The following is a 27,728-nucleotide window of genomic DNA, read 5'->3' as shown; positions in this document are numbered from 1 at the left end:
AATGTGCTCTTTGTCGCTAACCTACAGTATATTACAGATATTAGACAATAATAAATTGGCTAGATAGGCTGTGTGTGAGACAGTAGTATTAAATACCTCCCAACTGTCCTGATTTTTCGTGGGTAGTTGGGACTCGCGAAGCATGTCCATAGTGGCGAAAGCACCATAGGCACCTGTGTCCATTGAGTGTGGTAAGTCAAATGTGTTCCAGGAGGAAAGGTGGTTGTGGCCGAAGTGGCACTATGAAGGCACGCCCACTAGGGATATGACCACACCCACTGGGGGGTTGATTTCACACACTATGATACTGCCCAGCTACCCGATGTACTACAGTGATGCCCCTCGTGTCCCAAATCCATGATTCATAAGTTAACATAAGGAGGTATGGTACTGGAGTCATCTAATAGAAAGCCCTGTTCAAAGCCATTTTACCATCTTCTTTTATTAATCTAGAATGCAGCAGACAGGAAGTTATGGAAGCTTTGTGGGGCTCCTTCTCCTAGGCTGCACCTGTGGCCACACAGACTAATAAGAAGATATTGGCCCGTGCAATATATGCATTATTAGTCCGTGTGGCCACCTGTAATCCTTTCCCCACCTGTAATCCAGCCCAGATGGGACCATGGATGAAAGAATGAGGTCCCTGGACCTATATCCTTATGCAGGATCTGTTATCCAGAAATGAATTATCCAGAACATCTAAGAACCAGAAAGTATAAAAATGGAAATAACTGCTGATGCTTGAAAGGTATGTCTTACACAAAGACATGATCGCCCGGTGGTTTCTACAGTCACTGTGTGGAGCACTGCTAAAATACGTAATGAGGTATGAAAAGTATAGAGTGGGGAAGACAGGGGTTCATTTTAAATATAATTTACTATACTTTAGGCATGGTGCAAAAAAATGCAGAAACATCCCTGATCCAGAACAGCCCCGAGCATTCTTAGTAAGTAATCATTAGTACGGGTGTAGTATCATTAGTGGAGGTGTAGTAACCAATCATATTCTAGATATCATTTTATAGAATGTACTAAATGAATGATAGCCATTATCTGATTGGTTTCTATAGGCATCACCTCCACTTGTCTTTTCAAAAAGTTTTACGAAAATCTCCCCATGGGTGTGTAAAAACCATCTGCACTGTGAGGGAAGAGATCTATGGTAATAAAGCTTCTCTAATTACTGTATCCTGGATTCCTGTAGCATTCATCAATAATCGATTCATCAATATCGAACATATTCATTCTGCAGACAAGTCTTGTTCTCAACATAAAACCATTCCGAAGAATTGCATGGTCAAACATCAGTTGGTTAATAGGAATGGTATGTAGGCTTTCCCAAGCAGCCTTAGTGTTTAACCCGATCCTCACCTGGAATGACTGAGATTGTTTTCAATGCTCGAAGTACTCTGAATGTTCTTAAAGCTGACACATTGCCCAGGTCGACAAACTCAGTGGCATATCTGTAATAAGGGAAAGTCATACACAGGCAATAGCAAAATACCATTCAACAACGACAGCATAACAGGGAAAACGGCACAGACTGAAGCGCTTGCAGCAGCCGAGAGCTGGAGAGGTGAAGGGCTCTTACCTGGGACTACCGATACAGTTTTCAGAGCTCTCAGTACTCTAAAAGTTCGAATGGCTGAAACACTGGCTAGGTTTAAAGAATATGTTACAAACCTGTAGAATCAAACCATAGTTATTTGGAATCGATGAATCTAAGAAGCCACTGTATGAATGCTGAGACATTGAGATACCAGAGTGATAACATGGTTGGAAATAAACTACCACCCAATCAGCTCCTAACTGTAATTTTTCAAACACAGCCTGTAACATGACAGGTAGGAGCTGATTGGCTAGTACTTTATCTCTCTTCACTTTAGCACTCTCCAGAGTTTAGTACATCTGGCCCTAAGACTAGTCATTAGGTAATTACCCTTCCAGTAGATAACAGGAATGGCGTAAATCAGAAATTCTGGATGTAAGGTTATAACTTGTAGCTATATTCTAATTTTCTACTCTATTATTCCAAGAATTCTGTGTTTTTTTTAACAATATTTTATATTAGACATTTTAGACATTTGAGGCAGTGATAAACATTGAATATTCTGTCACACAGTAGATTGCTGGACCTCCCATACCATCAGAATGGTCCATTGCTTTACTTTCATTTTACGGAACACAGCGCTTTATACAGTTTTGATTAGATCATGTTATTTGTATTTGTAAAAAAAAATATTGTTTCATTAGGTAAAGCAAATAATGCTAAAATGAACAGATTTAGGATTAGGCTCGTGAAGAAAGGCATATCTGAGGAAAATCATTTTTCTGAAAGAGTTATAATATGGGCCAGTTAGTGTCTAGTTGGACTGCTTTGTGGATGGACCAAAAAGGCCATTTGTGTTCTATATAAAAGTGGTGCTGCAACTGGATGGTTCTTGTCTAAAGGAACCAACATTTATGTGCTTTTAGGATCCAAAGAGGGGAATTACACAGAAATATATAGCATACAATCACACGTTTTAAACTAAACTGATAAACACAATTCAATGACAGGGTGCTATTCTAGATACTCATTTTTATTAAATAACCTATATATTGTTGTCATTTTATTTGCACATAATATAATGTATTAATTTGAAAACTCACTTCATGATATAATTGTCACCCCTATTCCATGGCAGTCTCCATTCTATTTAATGATTAATCCATCTATTTTATTCAAGTGCTTAATTCTTTATGATCTTCATGTGAAAAAAAAAGATAGCGTCTGCTGACCAGGGTGGGTAGATAATGACCCCCTACACTGCAGAAAAATTAAGTCCAGGGATGGGGAAAACATCCCACCTCTTGGCTTCAAAAAACTCAGGGTCACCCACATTTGCAAAAAAGGAGCCCCCACTTTCATATGATGTGGATCACACTACAGAAAACAAGTTAGAGAAGGGGGTTTAAAATAAATGCCCATATATCCTAGCAGTATAAAAAAAAAAACATCACGTTTTTGCTATTTTGAAAAGGTGGATTAATGCACAAGCAAGAAACAAAAAGTAATTCATGGTGGTGGATTTTTTTTTTTTTTTTTAATACCCGCTGTAACATGGTAACTAGTATAGTACTGGAAGGTCGCTATATTCTCCTAGTTTCCTAACCTATGTGTTCTAAAAACACTAGGAAAATGTTGTTAGCAGCTTTGTGGGCTTTTTGACAAAGCTGGAAAAGGGTTCCTGGGGTTTATGGAGAGAGAAGGCGGGCTCCATTCATTTAGGCCCACTTCGGGTTTTTGGGCTGCTAGCTTCACAGAAGGCTAATTAGGGCTTTCAGCTGTGTACAGTATCTGTATTTTAAGGCTGTCAGGCTGATCATTGGAGAGACACACTGCCTGGGGAAATAAGAGTCTATGGTGTCTCTATGAGAGAAATCACGCTGCTGGAACCAAGTTAACGATGCCTGGTAAAACTTCTTGTATTTATTAGTGAGCTATGACTATTCCGTGTTTAATTAGTGCTGGACGGCAAGGTGTTCATTTTTCTCATTTTGTTTTTGCTTTATAATAAAACTGTCCGAGGTCAGTTGCACCAGACCAATGGACTTTGTGTGATCTCTCAGCTGCTGCGCATTGCCATCTACCGTAGGAGATGGTACTGATTCCCCGACCCTGTTACACCGCATTTAATTTTAGTTCACTTTCTTGCAATTTCAACAGTAAATACTCCTTTGGCCATTTTTGGCAGCTTTTATCTGGATAAGAAAACTAATGTTAATTTCTGAAAATTCAAAGACTTCTGGAAAAAAAAAAAAAAAACAAGATAATATATGGGTGGCTACTGCACAAAAAATTGATTGGCCTGAAAAGTGCAAGAAAACCCTCAGCAGCAAATGGATGAAATATCTGTTATAATTTTACCTTGTATAATATAGCAAAGCTGACTCCCATAAACAACCCATGCATTGCATGGAAGGAGCTGCTCTAAAGTATGTAATCTGAAGTGAATATTTAAAATTTAGCCTGATTTTTATGGATTCACAATTCAATTATAATTGAATGCAAATTACAAGACTAATGTAGTCTGTGTAAATGTGGTAAATCGGCTCTGTGTTCATTTAGCTCCAATGAATCATAACTCAATCCGATTGAAATATAAAATACAAATATGGACCATTTATTAAATAAACATGCTTCTGAGTCTAGTACATTTTTGTTACTCCTGTAACTGACATTAATCAAAGTGGCTGCCTAAAAACACATTATGATTAGGATATTATAATATTACTATAATCATTATTATTTTTTGTAAGGTTTTTTTTTTTTAAATTTTAATCTAAAAAGTGCAACACATTTTGGGCCTGATTCAGAAGGGGACGCAGAGTCTGTGTGCTACTGCAGGGAAGAGATGGCCGTTGACCATGATGATTCTAAACCATCAATGGTTGCACGTCAATGTTAAATAGCTCTACCATCTATAGCGGAGATATGTGAGCCAGTAGCGCTGCACCACCACTGGTTCTAAGTCCGGCAGCCATTGGTGTATCTATAATGGGTGCAGAGTGTAAATGCACACCTGAGTCCAGGGGAGTCCACACTGCAGACTCTGCACCCACATATAGTTATATTTACCTCTCCACAGTCTCCGCAGTCCTGCGTCTGCTGGTGGCCCAAAGCTGCAGAGCACAAATCACAGGGAAAATGGCATGGCGGCCATTTTTCCCCATGATTTGCACATGCGCACTAGAGGTGTCCCCGGAAATAAGGCGCAGGTGCCATTTTCCCAGAGTACTGCGCTGCCAGAGAGGAGGCGGCCCACATGGAGCTTGCACACTGGCCCACTCCTCTATTAAACCGCCTCTACCGGCAGTCCTAAATTTTAATTCAACAACAGTAGTAGTGACAGTCAGTGTATGTGTATCGGGATATGTGGGACGCCGCAGGCTGTCCCCTGAACCATCCCACCCCCTCCATTCTCCTCTGACACACTGACTGAGGAGCAGTAGCACAGAGCCAGAGAGAAGTATCATGGCATGACAGATTTGGCAGGCTGCCTGCAGCAGCAAGATGTCTGCCAGCTGCCGCGTAAGCCCTAAAGAAACCTGCGTGGATGAGACTCAGCAGCAGCATCTGCCACCAGGGCCACACGTGATGGTTACATTTGGATGCAGAGAGTCAGAATTTTAGTGGGTGTTTCTGGGTGGTAAAAGGGGGGGCTAGCCAGCCATGGGCATGTCAGTGACTGTGACTTTTTCTGCAGTTGCACTGATTTTGCTGGCCATGTGCAGATGGACAAGCAGTGGTAACCTAGTGGGTGTCTCTTATCGAATTCCAACGGATGTGACAGTATAAAACCGCAGTCGCACTGCAAAAAAAAAAGCAGCAGTCGCACTGGAATTAGCGTCCACCTCTGAATCGAGCCTATTGTCTTTTTTTTTCAAATATATTTATCAGCCACAAAATAATACATACAGATGTGTCCACATACATCTTACCTCCGTGCGCTACAAGTCGCATTAAACATAACTTGTGAGCGCTGTGCAAGTTGAGCATCTTTTTGTGCGGCTTTTTAACTTCAAATGTGTCTCATTCGCAGAGCGATGCAAATAGGACACACAGGCAGCTTCTGCTGATTAAATGATATGCGGCATGCCTATATTCTATGTGTGACTGTGGGTGCGTCTCCATGCGAAATGCTACGTTACAGTGGCTAAGGCTGTGACACTGTAACGTAGCATTTCGCTTTCAGATACACCCGCAACTGCACACAGAATATAGGCATGCTGCATATCATTGCGTCTTAATCCCATCGCTTTGCAAGTGAGATGCATTTGAAGATAAAAAAAAAGATGTTCGCTGCTACCGAGTCACACCACGCCATTGTACGACTAGAAGGGTAGTTTAACGCTCAAGGATGTAATATTGTATGTGGACACATCTGTATATGCATATTTAAAATGTTTGGTCTATTCAAGCTTAAAGGGGTCCATTCATCTGTTACATGAGTAAACGAGAATGGGGACATGTGGAGACTTTGCCATAGCTGGCATTATAGAAAGTATGGCGTTATAACTAGGGTAAAATGTCATATATTTCAATGCATATTGGTTAATGTTGACACACATGGTTGTAAATAGAGATGGTACCTTTAAAGAAAATTTTAGAACTAGTCTATTTCTGAAGTGTTTTAAGAAATGTTTCTTTAAGAACAGGTCAGGACTCTATTGTACAACTTGTATCTACATACATGGCTGAGGAGGTCTGCAGTAGCATTCTCAAAAGGTGAAAGGTGACCAGAAAATATAACTAAATTGGTCTAATATCACCACAAATACTGTTTCTAACAACAAATTAGGAATTAACATTTCAATTATCCAGGATTAAAAGCAAGCCCTGGAAAATCTATTTATTTATACTGACTCATTCATCTAATGAATTAAACATATTTGTCAATTGTGTATCAGTAGTATAACAGTAAATGATTCCCATTCACTGCTTCTTACATTGCAAGCAATGTTATTATTTAACAGACAGCACCATTTCAAATTCTGGATAAACAAAAGCAGAGAGTCGGCTTCAAAATTAATTTATAGGGTCATTTACTAAAGGTTAAACTGACTATTCTTACAGTTTTGTACTGAAAATTGAAACTGAAATACAGATATTATTTGCTACTTAAAATCCATGTTCTGTTTACAACACAATGAAATAAGCCCTAAATGAGGTAACCATAGGGATCATTGCTCCCTCTCTTATTGTATACAGTCAGGTGCATAAATATTGGGACATTGACAGAATTTTCATATTTTGGCCTCTATTCAGCACCACAATGGCTTTGAAATGAAACAAACAAGATGTGCTTTAACTGCAGACTTTCAGATTTAATTTGAGGGTAATTACATCCAATCGGGTGAACGGTGTAGGAATTACAACAGTTTCTATATGTGCCTCCCACTTTTTAAGGGGCCAAAAGTAATGGGACAACCTAAACAATCCTAAATCTAACTTTCACTTTTTAATACTTTGTTGCAAATCCTTTGCAGGCAATTACAGCCTGAAGTCTGCAATGCATAGACATCACCAGAAGCTGGGTTTCATCCCTGGTGATGCTCTGCCAGGCCTCTACTGCAAATGTCTTCAGTTCCTGCTTGTTCTTGGGGCATTTTCCCTTCAGTTTTGTCTTCATCAAGTGAAATGCATGCTCAATCAGATTCAGGTCAGGGGATTGACTTGGCCATTGCATAACATTCCACTTTTTAGCCTTAAAAAACTCTTTGGTTGCTTTTGCAGTATGCTTTGGGTCATTGTCCATCTGCACTGTGAAGCGCCGTCCAATGAGTTCTGAAGCATTTGACTGAATATGAGCATATAATATTGCCCAAAACACTTCAGAATTCATTCTGCTGCTTTTGTCAGCAGTTACATCATCAATAAATACAAGAGAACCAGTTCCATTGGCAGCCATACATGCCCACGCCATGACACTTCCATCACCATGCTTCACTGATGAGGTGGTATGTTTTGGATCATGAGCAGTTCCTTTCCTTTTCCGTACTCTTCTCTTCCCATCACTCTGGTATAAGTTGATCTTTGTCTCATCTGTCCATAGGAAGTTGTTCCAGACTGTTTGGCAACCTCTAATCTGGTCTTCCTGTTTTTGTGGCTCACCAATGGTTTACATCTTGTGGTGATCCCTCTATATTCACTCTTGTGAAGTCTTCTCTTGATTGTTGACTTTGACACATATACACCTACCTCCTGGAGAGTGTTCTTGATTTGGCCCACTGTTGTGAAGGGGTTTTTCTTCACCAGGGAAATAATTCTTCTGTCATCCACCACAGTTGTTTTCCGTGGTCTTTCGGGTCTTTTGGTGTTGCTGAGCTCTCCGATGCGTTCTTTCTTTTTAAGAATGTTCCAAACAGTTGATTTGGCCACACCTAATGTTTTGGCTATCACTCTGATGGGTTTGTTTTGATTTTTCAGTCTAATGATGGCTTGCTTCACTGATAGTGACAGCTCTTTGGATCTCATATTGAGAGTCGACAGCAACTGATTCCAAATGCAAATGTCACACCTAGAATCAACTTCAAACCTTTTACCTGCTTAATTGATAATTAAATAAAGAGGGAATAGCCCACACCTGTCCATGAAATAGCTTTTGAGTTGATAGTCCCATTACTTTTGGCCCCTTAAAAAGTGGGAGGCACATATAGAAACCGTTGTATTTCCTACACCGTTCACCTGATTTGGATGTAATTACCCTCAAATTAAAACTGAAAGTTTGCAGTTAAAGCACATCTTGTTTGTTTCATTTCAAAGCCATTGTGGTGGTGAATAGAGGCCAAAATATGAAAATTCTGTCAATGTCCCAATATTTATGCACCTGACTGTATATGACTGTCTATGCACATTGACATTGTAACAAAAGTACAACCTTTCTAACATGCCGCACACGTGCATGAGTTACAGTTGCTGTCTTGCTTACAGTATAACACAAGTCTCAGAGTAAAAAGGCGTAACCTTGTTCGAAATGGGGGTGGCCTAGCCAAATATAGTGTGGTTTGTGCAGATTATGGGACAAGGTCCAGTTTTGCAATCCTGAAGCTTGTGAGTTATCTGTCAGCAGGATCCATAGACTGCATGAGCATGTACGTCAGTCAGTGGCCCATTCCAGTGGCAGGAATTACGGGAACCAGGGAAGAGATGCTCGCTTTCTGAGGCATATAAATGACATCAAAGGTCAGGTGATGGACATGCATCTTTAGGAGATCCTTACAAAGAATCTTCCCAATAGTTTTTATTAATTCACCCATGTCTAATTCTGTATACCTTTACCAAATTAATATAGGTATCTGTAGTAAATTATTCAACCATAAAAAGTTACAGAAAGATCAACCACCACAAAATAAACAAAAGAATTGTACTCACGCCATGACAATAACACTGAAGTCCAGCCAGTTCCATGGGTCTCGCAAGAAGGTGAACTCTTTCAAACAGAAGCCTCTTGCCAGGATTTTTATCAATGATTCAAAAGTGTAAATGCCAGTGAAAGTATACCTGGTTAGAGTGTGTAAGAAAAGACAGAGTAAATCCTTTTTTACCTTTCAGTTGCGGTGTGGCCGCCTATAATGCGGCTGCCATCTGGTGCTGATTCCAGGGAAGCACCAGAGTCTGATTTTACGAGATCCAATAGCACACAGTTAATTTACTCTTATAGGCAAATATAAAAAGAACACCTAGTCATTCATCTTGGAAGGTAAAATACAAATGTTGGTGAGTAATACATGATAAATTACTCTGGGAGTTAGACACCAACCTACTATTATCTGCAATTTTTTTTTTTGTTTTGTAGATGTTTGGATCCAGGATTCTTGATCTTATTTACAGACTCAAGATAAACAAGGTTTGGCCTGAGGACGGTGTCCGGTCTTTCGATCTCACAATGTGCGCAGTACACCCTTTATGGCTTGATCCAATGACCAAAGTTCCTGTTAATTGGTTCTATAGGACAGCAATCCAGGTGCCTCTACACCTCCTGCTTTCCTGCGTTAGATTATTAATCACTCAGAACTATATGTAGATCCTGTTATATTTAAACTGATTATTCTAATTACAAAGTCACCTTGTTTACCAGTTCTCCTTGCCCTGCCTGCCCTGACCACTGGCTACACTTTGATAATTTTCGTGCCTGTACCCATATATTAGCTACCAATCTATGCAGGCCTGCTGCTCCTGCCATTGGGCTCCAATCTTGACTAGCTACACAACTGATCTTTTTCTCAGTTAGTTGGACACTGATTCACCCCACCCTCAATAATAATAATTGGAGAGAGGCTTTAATGTGCAGTACAAGTGCTGGGTACACAAATGGACAGACCTGGATAAAGACTCCAATATAATAATAATTGGAGAGAAGATTTATGTACAGTACAAGTGCTGGGCACACAAATGGACACAACTCGGTAAAGGCTCCATTATATTTATATACATTATAGCCAGGGCAGTTTTAGTAAAGGCACAGTAGGAGAATTTGCCAAGGGCCTACCAGGACAGAGGACCAGGACATCCTAGTAATGATTACTTCCCTTGGTACAACTGAAAAAGCTTTTTATTATAGCCCACTGGTGTGCTAGGAAGGGGAACAAAATAATCTGTCCTACGTTTATAAACACGATGCTTGATCTTAACTCCAAATAAATATAATAGTTGTATTTTTAGATCTCTATCCAGTCCTAATAATAATCTAAATCTCTAATCTAAACCTACGAAAATATCCATGCCTATTTTTAAACACCTGTACGCTGGCCAGAGCTTACCAATCTTGCTTGCTTGCTGCCTGCTGTGACCTTAGCCCAGGCGACTGTCCCTGATTGTCCACATCCGTGCATTATTTGCTTTGTTCTCTTAGAATATATTTTACATAATTCTTAACTCAGTTGTCATTCCTGTTATTAGTGTATCATCTGCCATTTTTCCTGTGTACTAGTGAGCATGTTCAACTTTAAGGGAAATACCACATCCAGACTACTTTTAGAGGCTCTTTCTTGGAGTCGCTGTTTGACATCAGAGCACATAAGTATCTCACCTCTTTCAGTCACTGGAAAGTATGATGTCATCTCTCTTAATACTGCCCATGCCCTACACATGAGGCAAGATGTTTACACTGTATACCAGCTTTTTGTATGTCTCTATAATTTTGTAACATAAACTGTGAAAAGGTGATAGGCTCAGTTTCATCCACTGGTGCTAGTGTAGTCATAATATAGAATAAATGATTCTAATAATGCAGTATTATTAACAAGAAGACAAGTATTTGCAAAGGGTTTTACTGTATTTATGTCATGGTACAACACTCCTAGCACTATTTCTTTATGTTGAACAGTTTTCATTCACTGACTCTCCATGCAGATATTATAGTACAGTTAATCATGCACATGCTGAACAATATTAATAGTGTCTGTTAAGTAGACGACGTTGAGGACATGAGTATGCAAATAAATGGAAGCTTCAATACAGCATCTCCGTATGGACGGGCAATAATTAGATCAAGCATGGGCGCCACATCCTGGAAATCAATTCATTAATGAGCATAACCTACATAGGGAGATGGAACATTGATGAATCATGGTGAGTTCTGTTCTCTTGCTTTGCAGCATGGATTACACAAATCATACCTCTCAGCTCTTACCAGGGATACACAGCAAACAGCAGTGATCTAAGCATGCCAGTTTTATGCCACTCTATGGTACAATAGTGTCATATTAGTCATTTACTGTGCATTTACTTGGACAATTTTAATATGATCACTTATGGTTATGTTATAAACCGTTACATGTGTATTGGTTTTATACCATAGGTAATTGCTTTCAGCCTTATTATTTTCATTAAACAGTTATTCTAAGTTGAAGTCATATTTACCTTCGTAGTGTATTTCATTAGCACTTAGTTTGAATTAGTAAATTATAGCACAGTTGTTTTGTCTTATCTTGGTTGTAATAGGGTGAGAGTTTAGAAAATTGGAGAGTCTACCCTCACACTTTTTAAACTCACCCAATGTAATAGAGTCCGAGAACATGCAAACTTGCAAGTTGTTTAGACTCAAAAAACTCTCGCAATTTAAGCTCACATCCAGGTGTTTTCCCATTTGGAAGATGCAACTCTACCAATGTAATGGTGTGAGACTTTACTGCTAAACTCACCCTATTACATTTGGCCTGACAGGTTTAAAAAACTTGAAAAGATTTAGCAGCAGCCCATACTACCACAATGTCACAGTGTTTGGACTGTATTTATTTCATGTGTACTCTATCAGAAACGTGTTCCATCACAAGTTAGTTTCCCTTCCACTGTCTGCTCAGCTTCTATTGACACTGCTGTACAGCCATCCCCATACTTTATGATGATCACATGGTCACTCTACAGCCAGATCTGGTTATGGAAGCCTTCCTCCTAAGAGAGTTTGATTGGTTGCCTTCTCCCTCATTGTGTACAGATGTGTCCTCATTCACCTAGCGTCTTTTCACCATATGGTGCGAGACACTTGATCACATCACAGACACATATAAAGCCGTTCACAGTGTACCAGAGATGCTAGGTTATTACTTTTGTTACATAAGAATTGTAATAACATGTGTATAAAGTCGCAGACTAAGCTAACATGGCGGGATGAATGGCTGTCCACTCGTACCGGAATCTCTTTAATACTGTCAGCACCAGTGGTCAGTGTACACTTGCAATGTAATGCAAATAAAATGCAATTTAAAAAAAAAAAGAAGCTTGGCATGGCTAAGGTCTGTGGTACAAAAAATGGGGTTGTTTGGTGTTATTAGAGGAAAGATATAAGGACACAACTGTATCCAGGCTGTGTAGCTTCCTGTATGTTATGCGCATGGTTACCCTAACATGTGTCTGGTTCTGCATCTTTGGATTACTGCCTGCCATGATATATTCCTGTATTCTGACTTCTCTCTAGATTGCCACCTGCCCTGCCCTTTGCCTGGATGCAGATTACTATTTGATTGCTGCCACCCTTACCTCTGCCTGGACACTGAGCATTCTTCTGATTGCCAACAGCACAAACCTCAGCCTGGACCATAGACATTGTTTGAATCACCCTGGCCAATGTGAGTATCTGCAATTCACCTGTGTGCACATCCACGATGTACGCTTTGCCTTGGGATGTACAAATTTGTTTTAGTCTTTGTGTCTCCTGTGCTTGTGCCACAATAACAAGATTTAGGGGCAACTGAGCAATGGGAGAATATCCAGCTCTTAAAGAAATAGGACTTCTAAAGACAAAGAACACAAGTAGCCAGGTTCTAGAGGTCAGAGCCAGTGTATCCATTAAATAACCTATGGTCTAACCAAGGACCCAGTGGACCTAGATAACTATAACCAATTTGTAATGTGTTTTTTGGGGGGGTTTTTTGGCACGTGGAGTTGAGAAGAAGCCCCAAACCAGAATCTTGTGTAGGCCCCATGACGTCTTACCCAGGTTCTGCTAGAGGTGTATTCTGGGAGTTTTTTGTCTGGTGTCATAGCTTTGGCCGGTTTAGCTCCTTTCCAGTATGATGCTAGGAAATCATGATTTTGTAATTTTTTTGTGTTTCATAACAAAAAAAAAAAATGTAGCATATAAAGAGGTCCAAGAAAATTTTGTTACTATAACTGAAGTTATATTAATGATGATTAAATGTTAGACCTAAATGGGAACGTCTCTGAGGTGAATTTAGTTGAGTGTGATTGCCATTGGAAATATCCTATGTAATCCTAAAAATAGTCTAATTTCTTAGCCACATCTATCTTCAACTGTCACATTCAATTGGAAATTATGTAGATAGGAAATTACTGACATACCCATGAGGAAAATCAATATTTACAGAGTAATTTGGAAAATGACACAGTGGAGACAGACATTTTGTAGACTGGACCAATATTCAGTCTCTGTTACTAGTGAACCTGATGATTTTCATGTTCAGCCCACAAAGACGGCTGCCCTCACAGTATGTAGATCCACGGTAAACGGATTTGGGATTACTACAAAGGAGTTACAACCAAGCCCAATATATTAAACATTTCTGTCAAATGACTAGGCGGCTAAATAACATACTTGCCTATGGTCATTTGAAACTGTTATCAAACATGAGATAAAAAAAGCTATATCTAATGTATCTATATTGTGTGCTGCATCCTGAAGTCCAACAATGTTTCCACAGCATATTTTAAAATTGATTTTTCTAAGAGTTCCTGCTGTATATGTGTCCTGAAATTAATGGCTGGTCAATATTTAACATGTTCAGGCCAGGAGTACACTGCTAGATAGATACCAGGGTAAAAAGATACTGCTCCTGTCAGTACAGCTAGGTTGCAAAATGAGTCCATAATATATTGGCCAAACTATATTCTAATAACTTAATAACTAATACATGTGCTGGCCCAATATCAGATAGCCATAGTATTGGGAAGCCTGACAAGGATAGGCATTGAAATACCGACGCCTATCTTAATCCCGACGCCGGAATGCAGAAGGATGGCTGCCCGAATAAGGTAAGTCCAGAGAGGCCTTAGTGTTAGCCGTGGGGGAGGGGTTAGATTTATGTAGCATTGCGGGGTTAGGGTTAGGTTTTGGGGGGGTTAGGCACCCCTAGGGGGGAGGGTTAGGGACAACTGGGGGCGGGGTTATGGTTAGGCACTAAAAGGGGAGGGTTAGGTTTAGACACGAAGGGGGGAGACTTAAGTTTAGGCACTAACAGGGAGGGTTAGGGTGCGGTAAGGGGAGGGTTAGGGTTAGGCTACAAGAAGAAAGGGTTAGGGAGAGAAGGGGGAGGGTAAGTATACTTAGCCAACCCCCGTCGCGATGACAACCATCGGTATACCGCTGTCTGTATTTTGACAGTAGGTATCCTGACTTCCGGTATTACATACCGATTCCATGGTATTTTATTGTGCAATTCTTCTGTGAATTAACATTAGGCAGGGTACTGAAGATGCATTTCAGTACTATAATGTAACTATACGAATCTCTGAAATATAATAATTAAATAGGTTTTATTTACCACAGAGTTTCCTCATGAGTTGATAAATCTAGATGTGAAATTAATCAGAGAAGTATGTGTGGGTGGCAGATATTTGTACAGTGCTGCTGGATTAGCTAGATCCCTTTTAAAAGCTTTCGTGTCTCCGCACCCCCACCTGTAATGTACAATGAACTGTATCTAGCCATGTGTGCTATAATACCAGGTGCCTACGCCTAATGTGCCTGCAAAGATGGAGCTTATATAAGTGGTGTTAAATATATGCTTACACTTACATCCTTTTTTGCTATTTTACATCCTGATTGCAATTTGCTACCAAACATCCTTTTGTCCGTTTTATCCACACAGAATAAGCTGCATTAACTTGATTGTGTGTATCCCTGCTTCTTATTCATCACAAAGCTGCTGTTCAAGTATAGCGCTCAAGTTACTCACATTACATTTATCCACTGCAACCAATCAGCAATTAATGGTGCATACACACGGTCAGATTTGTCAGATTTGTCAGATGAACGATTGTACGATTTGAACGATTGAACTATTTTTGACTGCATGGAATGGAATCGTCCAAGTCTGACTGCAAACACATCAGATGTCAGATATCGTTATCTGACAAACGGGAACGCGCATCGTTCATCGTCCATCGTTCAGGCATGTCAGATATGTCAGATTTTCCTTCAGATATGAACGACTGAACGATTTTTAAATCGTTATCGTTCAGATCTGAAGGAAAAATCTGACCGTGTGTATGCACCATAACTTTTATGTATCTAGCGCAAGTTAGACAATGAAAGCAAGTCTCCCATAGGTTGCTGTGGTTCAGTGCACATTTTGCACTTAAATGAACAGTTGGGACACTAGTCACATATAAACCATACATTGCCATGCATATATTATTTACATATACTGTATACTGTGCATATAAAGAGACAAAATTAATACAGTAAATCATAAGTAGTTATCCCCATACAGTGTCAAATGTACTGTGTTGTCCATTCAATGGCACGTACATATAGTATCAGCAATACAGTGACACACACATATAGTATGAACAATACAGTGACACAGGAATCGGTATGTAATACCGCCAGCCGCATGGCCGGCAGTTCGAATCCCGGCAGCATCAGGCCGGCAGAGGAACAGATCCCGGCAGCGGCAGCCCGACAGCGCTGGAAATCCCGATCGTCCCCAGGTAAGTACTAACTAACCTAACCCTAACCCTCCCTTAGGGGTGCCTAACCCTAACCTCCCCACAAGTGCCTAACCATAATCCCCCCTCTAAGTGCCGAAACCTAACCCCCCCTTCCCCGCTGCCTGAACCTAAGTCCCCCGGGGGGTGCCTCACCCTAACCTTCCCCCGGGGGTTCCTAACCCTAACCCTCCCTCCCCCTAGCCTAACCCTAACCTCCCGGGGGGGTGCCTAGCCCTAAGTCCTCCCCGGGAGCCCTAAACCTAACCACCTTCGATCGGGATGCCGGGAGTCGGTCTCCCGGCGTGGGTAATATGAGCGGCGTCTACATCTAGACGCCGGTCATTTCACCCTCGCCGGGATATGACAGTTGGGAAGCCGGCTGTCGGTATAATGTCAGCCGGCTTCCCGATTGCATCCCGTGACTCACACATATAGTATGAGCAATACAGTGACACACACATATAGTATGAGCAATACACTGACACACACATATAGTATCAGCAATACAGTGACACACATAGGGATAAATATACTTAAGTGAGTTTTTAGAAGTGAGTTTGAAAAGTGATGTTGCCCATAGCAACCAATCAGATTCTACTTAACATTTAACTAGCACCTTCTAGAAGATAATAGCTAGAATCTGATTGGTTGCTATATGCAATATCACTTTTAAAACTCACTTCTAAAAACTCTCACTTTAGTAAATTTACCCCATGGTGTCAGCAATACAGTGACACACAGATATCGTATCAGCCATACAGTGACACACAGATATCGTATCAGCCATACAGTGACACACAGATATCGTATCAGCCATACAGTGACACACAGATATCGTATCAGCCATACAGTGACACACAGATATCGTATCAGCCATACAGTGACACACAGATATCGTATCAGCCATACAGTGGCACACAGATATCGTATCAGCCATACAGTGACACACACATATATCGTATCAGCAATACAGTGTGATACATATCGTATCAGCAATACAGTGACATACACACATAGTATCAGCAATACAGTGACACACATAGTATCAGCAATACAGTGACACACACATATAGTATCAGCAATACAGTGACATCGGCACTAGAACCAGCCCCATGCTTGCTGCAAGAGATCAATGAAAAACAGGCTTCTCTTCACAACTGAGAATCACACGGAACTTTAGATGCACAACACAAAAGAAGTGGTTTTCTTTTTTTGGTGGTGGTGCTAATGGGGTGGTTGCTGCTGATACAGGGCCTGATTCAGAGATGGACGGTGGTTGCTCCTTTGGTCAGGCTGCGGGTGCAGGAGCTGAAGCTTCATGCAGCCTGACTGGGTGCTGGTCACGTAAGAATCCTGGAATCTGCATCGGCCAATGCAGACCCCGGCCTCGTCCCTCCCTTGTGCAGACCCAGAATCATCGGAGATGTGCATTCAATATCGGATAAAAGTACATCTCTGAATCAGACCCACAGTTCATACTGCATATAAACATCTTAATAACTGTGACTCAGTTGCTGCAGGTACAGGCATTGTAGTGAGGTTGTTTCCCTTGAGGGTACTGAAATGCTCATATTTATGGCTACTTACAAACTTATTCAAGTATACACTATAAAATAATAATGATGTACTCTATAATACACCATTACATACTCTGCAGTACTCTCCCCATGTCTGTGTCAAGCCAGCAAGTGGGGAAGTATCTGGGCTGGTTCTGTATTGTAAATCTGTCCAACCAGCAAGTGGGGCAGTATCTGGGCTGTTCTTAAAATTATATATTTGTTTCCAAACAGCAAGTCTTCAGTATCTTGGCAGCTCTTAAAAAATATACTTGTGTCCAGCAAACAAGTGCGCAGTGTCTGGGCCGCTAACAAAAATATATTTGTGCCAAACGGCAAGTATGCAGTTTCTGGTCTGATCTTTAAAAATGTATGTGTGTCCAAATAGCAAGTGCGCAGTATCTAGGCAGCTCTTAAAAATATATATTTGTGTCCAAAAAGCAAGTCTGCCATATCTGGCCTATCCAAACTAATCTCTGTCCGGTCAGCAAGTGGGGCCACCTTTTAAAATGTATCATCTTCTCATGGACCAATTTTTTAAATTTATGTCTGTGTTCATCTAGCAAGTGGGCATCATCTAGGAGATTCTTTGAACTTATGTTTGTCATCTTCTTCTTGACTACTTTACCATCTTCTCCTCGGCTTCTTCTTCTGGAAGCCCTCGGAGTCTAAAACTATGAAAATAGTAAACTAGAATGGGCAGTTTCATCAAAATAGTTTGAACTAGAGTCCTACAAAAATCTAGATCCAAAACAAATAATGCTATATATTCAACAACTGAGCTTGAATAATCTTTTCCAAATTTAGCAAAACTGCTTGCTATTGGACTGACTATACCTGTAAGCACGGGCGTGATCAAAAGACCGACAGCGGCATCCTGATGCTCAGAATCCCGACAAGGACTCTGTAAGTATCCTAACCCTCCCCCTTCACCCTCTAACCCTAACACTCCCTTCCTGCATCCTAACCCTCTCCGTTAGATGCCTAAACCTAACCCTCCCCCTTGGTGCCTAAACCTAAGCCCCCCCCCGGTCCGCAGCCTAAACCTATCCTCCCTATCCATAATCCCCCGGTGGTACATGAACCTAACCCCCCCAACCCCCCGGTGCAGTGTAAACCTAATCCAGCACGCTATACTTACGTTCGGGATGCCGGCTATCAGAATTCCAGTGTCGGCATCTCAAGTGATGTTGGGATTCCGGCGCCAGTATTCTGCCCACGGGAAGGGATTCTGGCACCGGGATTTCGACAGCTGGCATCCCGAATGCCGGCATCTTAACTACATCTCATAAGCACAGCTGAATGTGAAAGAGGATTTTCTACTCTACAACAAACTAAAACCTGTTTAAGGAATCGCATGAGGCAGAGCACACTAAATAATCTGACATTGATTACATTAGAGGGGTCAGATCCTACAGACTGTGATTAGAAAAGTGCAGACAACTGGGTCTCTAAGAAGAATTAATGTATAAAATGTTAATATCAATTTTAAATCAATATAAGGTCAGGATTTAAACATTTATTTATTGTGAAGTATTACACTGCACCCACCCATCTTCTTCTTGATGTCAACCATCTGGCAAAACTTCTGGTGAGAATACTGCTCTGTGTAGCTACACAGATTCCTGGTCTGTTATGAATGAATCTTTCAAGTTATCTAGGAAGTGGGAGGTGGAGGTAGATGATTGCTACACAGAGATTAATTGGGTGGAACTCAAAGGAGGAGGAAAAGGCTGGGACACGGAATGTGCCGCCAGGGGATAGAAGAACTTCCACGTCACCCCATGTCGGAAATTAGAGGTGTGGGAGATCGAGACTCCCCAAAAGGAAAGACTGGAGTTATAAGTTGGCCCCCGTCTAAGCAAGCTGTCCAAGAAGAGCATCGGAGGGCAGAGCTACTCGGCCAGGCCTTTACACAACAGGACAGGCCCATCTGGACATAGGCCCTTCTGGCATTTGCCAGAATTGCCAGATGGCCAGTCTGGCCGTACTCCACAATCAAAGAGCAGAAAGAGTGGGAAAAGTGGTGTCAGGGGAAGAGAGTAATGTTTCTGTGATGTTTCTGAGGTTATAGATGAAGGCCAGTTTGTAACATATAGACCTGGCATTCCAGGGGGCACAGGAGAAGGAGGGAATGATAAGGAGAAACATGGGAATGGAAGTGAGAAGGGCAAAGTGTAGGTAAAGGATGTGATGCAGGAGCTGGATGAAGGAGTGGAATGGTTTTAAACAAAGGGCTTGGACAGGAGATGAGAAATGAGAAGGGGCATGAACTTGGGGCAAGAATGGGGGGAGATGGAGCAAGGAAATACAAGAGAAAAGCATATGGAAGGGAGGAGAAAGGGCAAAGATAAAAGGAGAAGAGGGAGATGAGATTGCCATTTACCAGAGTGAGGAGAAGAGTAATATGGAGGGATAGATTGCAGAAGAGGGACATCGATTGTAAATTAGAGAAAACAGTGGTAGTGTAGGTAAATTGGGGGAAAGGACAGCAAAGTAAGTAAATGCAAAGTAAATTAGCAGTACAATATGGTAGAAAAAATGGTAGCATACGATTGTCTGAATAAAATTATTATACAGAATTAACAATATAGCATGGCAACGTACAGCTAACAATGCAGTTTTCTTGCATTAGGATAATGTTAGCCCACTGGTCTTATAAAGGTTTTAGTATCTTAGGGCCTGATTCACTACGGTTCGCAATTCTGCTTATACGCACGCACTGCAGTTGCTAATATCAGCGGCTAATATAAGCTGTGCTATTTAAATGTTAGCATTCATATTGCGAAAGCAGCAGAAGGAGCGAGATAGGTAAGTTAAGTGTATGTGTGTGAGTCTTTGTCTGTGTGTGTGTCTGTGTACTTTCTCCCAGACACGGGCCAGGCCATTTTAATGGATGTGTAGTCAATTTCAGACAGTGGATACAGTTGATGGGACTAAGGGAGAAGGGGTGGGGTCCCTGCCTTTTTTGTCAGTCCCGGGTCCCATCATTTCTGATGGCAGCCCTGCCTATATATGACAAATAGCATTTTATGCCCATTAAGTATCATCTTTTAACGCCACTATTCTCAGCGATAAAAGATAAACCGAACAATTTATCTATAAAGTAATGCCATGACAGTGTAACTGTGGTAAAAGAATTAATCTCCGTGTTCTGAACCAGTGATCTCTGGCAGGGGTGGATTGGCTATAGGGCTTATAGGGAAGATTCCAAGTGGGTTGCTGGCATTTCTTTGTAAAATGTATCTTTTATTAAACACGGCAATGTAAACTGTTGCCGCTACTAAATAGTAGCTTGGAAAGTATGGATGATAAGGATCACGGGACAGCTGCTTATTGGAGAAGCTGTCCTGACAAATTCTTTCTAAGAGGCTGCAAAAAGTCCAGTGAGCGAGATGCCTGCACTATGTACCATGCAGCCACCAGTATAACATGCACCCTACATCAGCCATACAGTGACACACACCTATAGTATCAGCAATACAGTGACACACAAATATACAGCCATGGCCAAAAGATATGAGAATAACACAAGTATTGGTTTTCACAAAGCTTGCTGCTTGTGTTTTTAGACCTTTTTGTCAGATGTTACTATGGTAAAATTACAAGCATTTCCTAAATGTCAAAGGCTTTTATTGACAATTACATTAAGTTTATGCAAAGAGTCAATATTTGCAGTTATGACCCTTCTTTTTCAAGACCTCTGCAATTCGCCCTGGTATGCTGTCAATCAACTTCTGGGCCACATACTGACTGATGGCCGCCCATTCTTGCCTCATTAATGCTTGGAGCTTGTCAGAATTTGTGGGTTTTTGTTTCTCAACCCGCCTCTCAATGGACTTAGGACCTCATTCAGAGTCGGTCGAAGCGGCCGCACGGTCGTATGGGAAAAGGGGCCGGATATGCAAATGATTCCCTCGCAAGTTGCGTCCCTAAGTTCGGATCGGTAGCTGGCCGACCAAGGGGAGGAAGCGGCCGGAATTCAAAAAAATATGCCCCCTTCTCGTACACATTTCACGTCATCTCCGGGCATATAAGGATTAATTGAGACCATCAGGAACCATCGGAACTGGTCGTAGAGCTTACGGTTGACCATACCCTCTCTTAAGCTCTACGATCATGTCAGTGTAAAAACCTCCCATGTCACATGTGCCATGACGCTACTTTGTTAATTATGCACTCCCATAAACCGTATGCACTTCCATAAAACGCCATTCGCATAATTAGGCATGCCTGCGTTCGGATCTCCACTCCCCCGTTTTCAAGCACCTTCCCCTTTTACCACCCACAAACGCCTCAATCTGTCACTCAAACTACCGACCTGGCTGTGTTCAAGGAGAGAGAAATTTCTGATCGTAGTGGCTAGTTTGCGCACGCGCATTGTGAACTTTACGCATGCGCAGTATATCGAACATCGGTGGTGTACGACCGTGCGGCCGCTTCGACCGACTCTGAATGAGGTCCTTAAAATCTGGGGAGTTTCCTGGCCATGGAACCAAAATTTTGATGTTTTGTTCCCCGAGCCATATAGTTATCACTTTTACCTTACAGTTAGGTACTCCATCATGCTTAAAAAGGCACTGTTCTTCACCAAACTGTTCTCGGATGGTTGGGAGAAGTTGCTCTTGGAGGTTGTTTTGCTACCATTCTTTATTCATGGCTGTGTTCTTAGGCAAAATTGTGAGTGATCTCACTCCCTTGGCTGAGAAGCAACTCCACACATGAATTGTCTCAGGATGCTTTACTGTTGGCATGACACAGGACAAATACTTTTGAAGGATTACCTGGTGTCAAGAAGGGCAGCAAAGAAGTCACTTCTCTCCAGGAAAAACATCAGGGACAGACTGATATTCAGCAAAAGGTACAGGGATTGCACTGCTGAGGACTGCGTTAAAGTTATTTTCTCTGATGAATCCCCCAGATTGTTCGGGGCATCTGGAAAAATGCTTGTCCGGAGACAGAAAAGTGAGCTCTACCATCAGTCCTTTGTCATGCCAACAGTAAAGCTTCCTGAGACCAATCATGTGTGGAGTTGCTTCTCAGCCACGGGAGTGGGAGCACTCACAATTTTGCCTAAGAACGCAGCCATGAATAAAGAATGGTACCAAAACATCCTCCAAGAGCAACTTCTCCCAACCATCCAAGAACAGTTTGGTGAAGAACAATGCCCTTTCCAGCATGATGGAGCACCTTACTGTAAGGTAAAAGTAATAACTAAGTGGCTCAGGGAACAAAACATCGAAATTTTGGGTCCATGGCCAGGAAACTCCCCAGACTTTAATCCCATTGAGAATTTGTAGTCAATCCTCAAGAGGCGGATGGCCAAACAAAAACCCACAAATTCGGACAAACTCCAAGCATTGATTAGGCAAGAATGGGCGGCCATCAGTCAGTATGTGGCCCTGAATTTGATTGATAGCATGCCAGGGCGAATTGCAGAGGTCTTGAAAAAGAAGAGTCAACACTGCAAATATTGACTCTTTGCATAAACAATGTAATTGTCAATAAAAGCCTTTGACACTTATGCAATGCTTGTAATTTTACTTCAGTATACCATAGTAACATCAGACAAAAACACTGAAGCAGCAAACTTTGTGAAAACCAATACTTGTGTCATTCTCAAAACGTTTGGCCATGGCTGTAGTATCCGCCATGCAGCTACAAACACATATATAGTATTAGGCATAAAGTAGCATGCACATATACTGTATATATCAGCCATACAGTGACACACGCCTATAGTATCAGCCATACAGTGGCATACTGCCCAGTACGCTCTTTCCAGCCATATACGGTACATAAAACCTCACCACATGAATTTGACCAACTCCTGGTCACAATATTTCTGTGGGTACTGTGTGTGGGCTTCAATACACACATATACTGTGTAGTATTAGGCATACAGTGACACATACAGTATCAACCAAGCATCTGCACACATACATAATATTAGCCAAACAGTGACACAAAAATGGTAATAGCAATACAGGCAGCCGTACAGTAAGACACAAATAGTAATGATCATACAGTACAATAACAAATACATATAATCATTCCCATGGATATTTTTTCTGGAAAAAAAGGTTCAGGAACTGTGGGTGGAGCTAGAGATAAAAAAATTTTTATTTTATATATATATACATATATATATACATATATATATATATATATATATATATATATATATATATATATATTAGTATTTAGAAAAGAATGCACTCAAAAGGGGCTTTAAAATAAAACTAAACTTTTGGAAAATAAATTTTGGCCAAGGACATTACGTCATAGTTAATGAGAGGTTCAGGAACTAAGGGCCTGATTCAGAGCCGGACACTATTTGCGCTCGCTCGTTCAGAAAAAGGGGCCGGCTATTTAAATTTAGCGCTCGCTCTTTGCGGTCTGTTGACGCCTCTATGTCTGAGCGAGCGAACGAAACATGCGCTCGCTATTTTGTAAAGACGCCCCCTGGCCGCTCGCATCCTACGTCATCTCCGCTATTTATTTGATTAGTCGAGTACATCGAAAGGCGTCTGAACTGCTCTCAGTGCTTGTGGTTGGATTTTCCTACCGCAATCATGCGAACAGTTCAGGCTAAGAGTCAACCAAGTGACGTGATCGATGACGCTGCTTTATTAATTATGCACACCCTTAAAACGCCCGTTTTGACCGTTCCACTGCACCTTCCCCTGTTACCACCCACAAACACCTCATCCTGTCACTCAAATTTGTAGACACTCCCTATTTTGCGAGCGCTCGATTTCCGAGCGCAATGACTGGTTGGCGCATGCGCATTACGACCCATACGCATGCGCAGATGTGCGAACATCGCTCGGAGCGAACGAGCGGCCGCTTACGAGCGGCTCTATATCAGGCCCTGAGTTCCTGCTGAAAAATAGCACTGACCATTCCCATACTGTGGCATGTAAAAAATATCTATAGAAAGTAACATATAGCAATGGGCCTGATTCACTATGGAAGGCAACTACGAATTCAATAGTGATTACACATGCAGTTCAACTGCGATAGTATGCTAATTCCATGCGAACGCTATGCCGCCACTGCACTATATAAAGACTCCCACTTTACCTTACACACATCCGGAATGTTTAGCAAGACTGAGAAACCATCGGTACAATGGAGTACCATCACAGCCTCACACACACTTGCACAAGCTCTGACCTAACTCAGGAGTTGCTCACTTCATCGCACACTCAGGCTGCGTAGGGCATCACAGTGGATAATGTATGCACTAGGGGTGAGCGGGTTCGGATTTCTGAAATCCGAACCCCCCCGAGCCCCCCCGATCCGAGTCCGATCCGAGTCAGGCTCGACTTTTCCCGCCTGACTCGGATTCTGAAATCGAGGCAAAACGTCATCTTCCCGCCTTCCGAGTCTCGCGGGTTTTGGATCCTATATAAGGTACCCACGTCGGCGCCATTTTCTCACTCGGCTGTGGACAGTGAAGAGGGAGGGTGGGAGTTAGGGCTGTGTAGTGTAGTGTAGTGTAGTGTAGTGCTGCTGTTGTCCACTACTTCAAAGTCCATAGGGGCTGGCTGTGTTGTGCTGTGCTGCTGTTGTTAATAGGGGCTGTGTCCACTACTTCAAAGTCCATAGGGGCTGGCTGGACTGTGTTGTGCAGTCAGTTCTCCATAGGGGCTGTGTCCACTCCAAAGTCCTGTGCAGTGGCCCAGTCCTAAAGAGGTGCTGTAGTGTTGTCCAGGGGGTGCTCTGTCCATCAGGGGTGCTCCCCCCAAGTGCTAAAAAAATAATATATTTTCTGTGTTTGTGAATTGTGTGCGCAGTAGCCGCACGTGCATCAACAAAGTAGTGCCAAGCGTGCGCCTGTGTCATAAGTAAAGGGCCGGCTGGCTTGACCGTTAAAGGGTGCTGTAACCCCCGAAAGTACACTCCAGTCCAAACCAAAAAAAAATTATTTTCTGTGTTTGTGAATTGTGTGCGCAGTAGCCGCACGTGCATCAACAAAGTAGTGCCAAGCGTGCGCCTGTGTCATAAGTAAAGGGCCGGCTGGCTTGACCGTTAAGGGTGCTGTAACCCCCGAAAGTACACTCCAGTCCAAACCAAAAAAAAAATTATTTTCTGTGTTTGTGAATTGTGTGCGCAGTAGCCGCACGTGCATCAACAAAGTAGTGCCAAGCGTGCGCCTGTGTCATAAGTAAAGGGCCGGCTGGCTTGACCGTTAAGGGTGCTGTAACCCCCGAAAGTACACTCCAGTCCAAACCAAAAAAAAAATAATTTTCTGTGTTTGTGAATTGTGTGCGCAGTAGCCGCACGTGCATCAACAAAGTAGTGCCAAGCGTGCGCCTGTGTCATAAGTAAAGGGCCGGCTGGCTTGACCGTTAAGGGTGCTGTAACCCCCGAAAGTACACTCCAGTCCAAACCAAAAAAAAAATTATTTTCTGTGTTTGTGAATTGTGTGCGCAGTAGCCGCACGTGCATCAACAAAGTAGTGCCAAGCGTGCGCCTGTGTCATAAGTAAAGGGCCGGCTGGCTTGACCGTTAAAGGGTGCTGTAACCCCCAAAGTACACTCCAGTCCAAACCAAAAAAAAAATTATTTTCTGTGTTTGTGAATTGTGTGCGCAGTAGCCGCACGTGCATCAACAAAGTAGTGCCAAGCGTGCGCCTGTGTCATAAGTAAAGGGCCGGCTGGCTTGACCGTTAAGGGTGCTGTAACCCCCGAAAGTACACTCCAGTCCAAACCAAAAAAAAAATAATTTTCTGTGTTTGTGAATTGTGTGCGCAGTAGCCGCACGTGCATCAACAAAGTAGTGCCAAGCGTGCGCCTGTGTCATAAGTAAAGGGCCGGCTGGCTTGACCGTTAAAGGGTGCTGTAACCCCCAAAGTACACTCCAGTCCAAACCAAAAAAAAAATTTTTCTGTGTTTGTGAATTGTGTGCGCAGTAGCCGCACGTGCATCAACAAAGTAGTGCCAAGCGTGCGCCTGTGTCATAAGTAAAGGGCCGGCTGGCTTGACCGTTAAAGGGTGCTGTAACCCCCGAAAGTACACTCCAGTCCAAACCAAAAAAAAATTATTTTCTGTGTTTGTGAATTGTGTGCGCAGTAGCCGCACGTGCATCAACAAAGTAGTGCCAAGCGTGCGCCTGTGTCATAAGTAAAGGGCCGGCTGGCTTGACCGTTAAAGGGTGCTGTAACCCCCAAAGTACACTCCAGTCCAAACCAAAAAAAAATTATTTTCTGTGTTTGTGAATTGTGTGCGCAGTAGCCGCACGTGCATCAACAAAGTAGTGCCAAGCGTGCGCCTGTGTCATAAGTAAAGGGCCGGCTGGCTTGACCATTAAAGGGTGCTGTAACCCCCAAAGTACACTCCAGTCCAAAACAAAAAAAAATTATTTTCTGTGTTTGTGAATTGTGTGCGCAGTAGCCGCACGTGCATCAACAAAGTAGTGCCAAGCGTGCGCCTGTGTCATAAGTAAAGGGCCGGCTGGCTTGACCGTTAAAGGGTGCTGTAACCCCCAAAGTACACTCCAGTCCAAACCAAAAAAAAAATTATTTTCTGTGTTTGTGAATTGTGTGCGCAGTAGCCGCACGTGCATCAACAAAGTAGTGCCAAGAGTGCGCCTGTGTCATAAGTAAAGGGCCGGCTGGCTTGACCGTTAAAGGGTGCTGTAACCCACAAAGTACACTCCAGTCCAAACCAAAAAAAAAATTATTTTCTGTGTTTAGCCGCACGTATATATCAAATCGATATAACATAAATGGAGGACCAAACTTTCTCCGATAAAAATAAAATAGAGAAAGATCAAGAACCACTTCCTCCTAGTGCTGAAGCTGCTGCCACTAGTCATGACATAGACGATAACATGCCATCAACGTCGTCTGCCAAGGCCGATGCCCAATGTCATAGTAGAGGGCACATACAATCCCAAATGGCAAAGTTCAGGAAAATGACCTTGAAAAAGACATTTAAATCAGCTGAAGAGAAACGTAAACTTGCCAATATGCCATTTACGACACGGAGTGGCAAGGAACGGCTAAGGTCGATCCCTAGTATGTTCATGACTAGTGGTTCAGCTTCACATGACAATGGAAGCCCTCCTCCCACTAAAAAAATCTAAAGAGTTAAGCTGGCAAAAGCACAGCGAAGAACTGTGCTTTCTAAGAAGATATCACAAATCCCCAAGGAGAGTCCAAGTGTGGTGGTGGTTGCGATGCCTGACCTTCCCAGCACTGGACGGGAAGAGGTGGCTCTTTCCACCATTTGCACGCCCCCTGCAAGTGCTGAAAGGAGCACCCACAGTCCACTTGCTGATATGCAAATTGAAGATGTCACTGTTGAAGTACAACAGGATGAGGATACTGGTGTAGCTGGCGCTGAGGAGGAAGTTGGCGAGGAGGATTCTGATGGTGATGTGGTTTGTTTAAATCAGGCTCCGGGGGAGACAGTTGTTGTCCGTGGGATGAAAAAGCCCATCACGGT

General features: G+C 42.2%; 1 protein-coding gene across 2 annotated transcripts in view; it reads right to left on the bottom strand.

The window, feature by feature from the left end:
* LOC148506677 (sodium channel protein type 5 subunit alpha-like) overlaps positions 1-27,728 on the bottom strand; it is a 323,898-nt gene that overhangs the window by 270,136 nt on the left and 26,034 nt on the right. For both annotated transcript variants that reach the window (XM_088446436.1, XM_088446435.1), the window contains exons 4-5: positions 8,918-9,046; positions 1,372-1,463 (exon numbers count right to left, since the gene is read on the bottom strand). In XM_088446436.1, the coding sequence (XP_088302562.1) occupies positions 1,372-1,463; positions 8,918-9,046 (221 nt within the window). The remainder of the gene's footprint in view (positions 1-1,371; positions 1,464-8,917; positions 9,047-27,728) is intronic.

Source organism: Taudactylus pleione, unplaced genomic scaffold, assembly GCF_031769625.1.
Source record: "Taudactylus pleione unplaced genomic scaffold, aTauple2 ptg000398l, whole genome shotgun sequence".
Lineage (NCBI taxonomy): Eukaryota > Metazoa > Chordata > Amphibia > Anura > Myobatrachidae > Taudactylus > Taudactylus pleione.
Note: the sequence above shows the minus strand (reverse complement) of the source record. Positions and strands in the feature narration are given on the sequence as shown.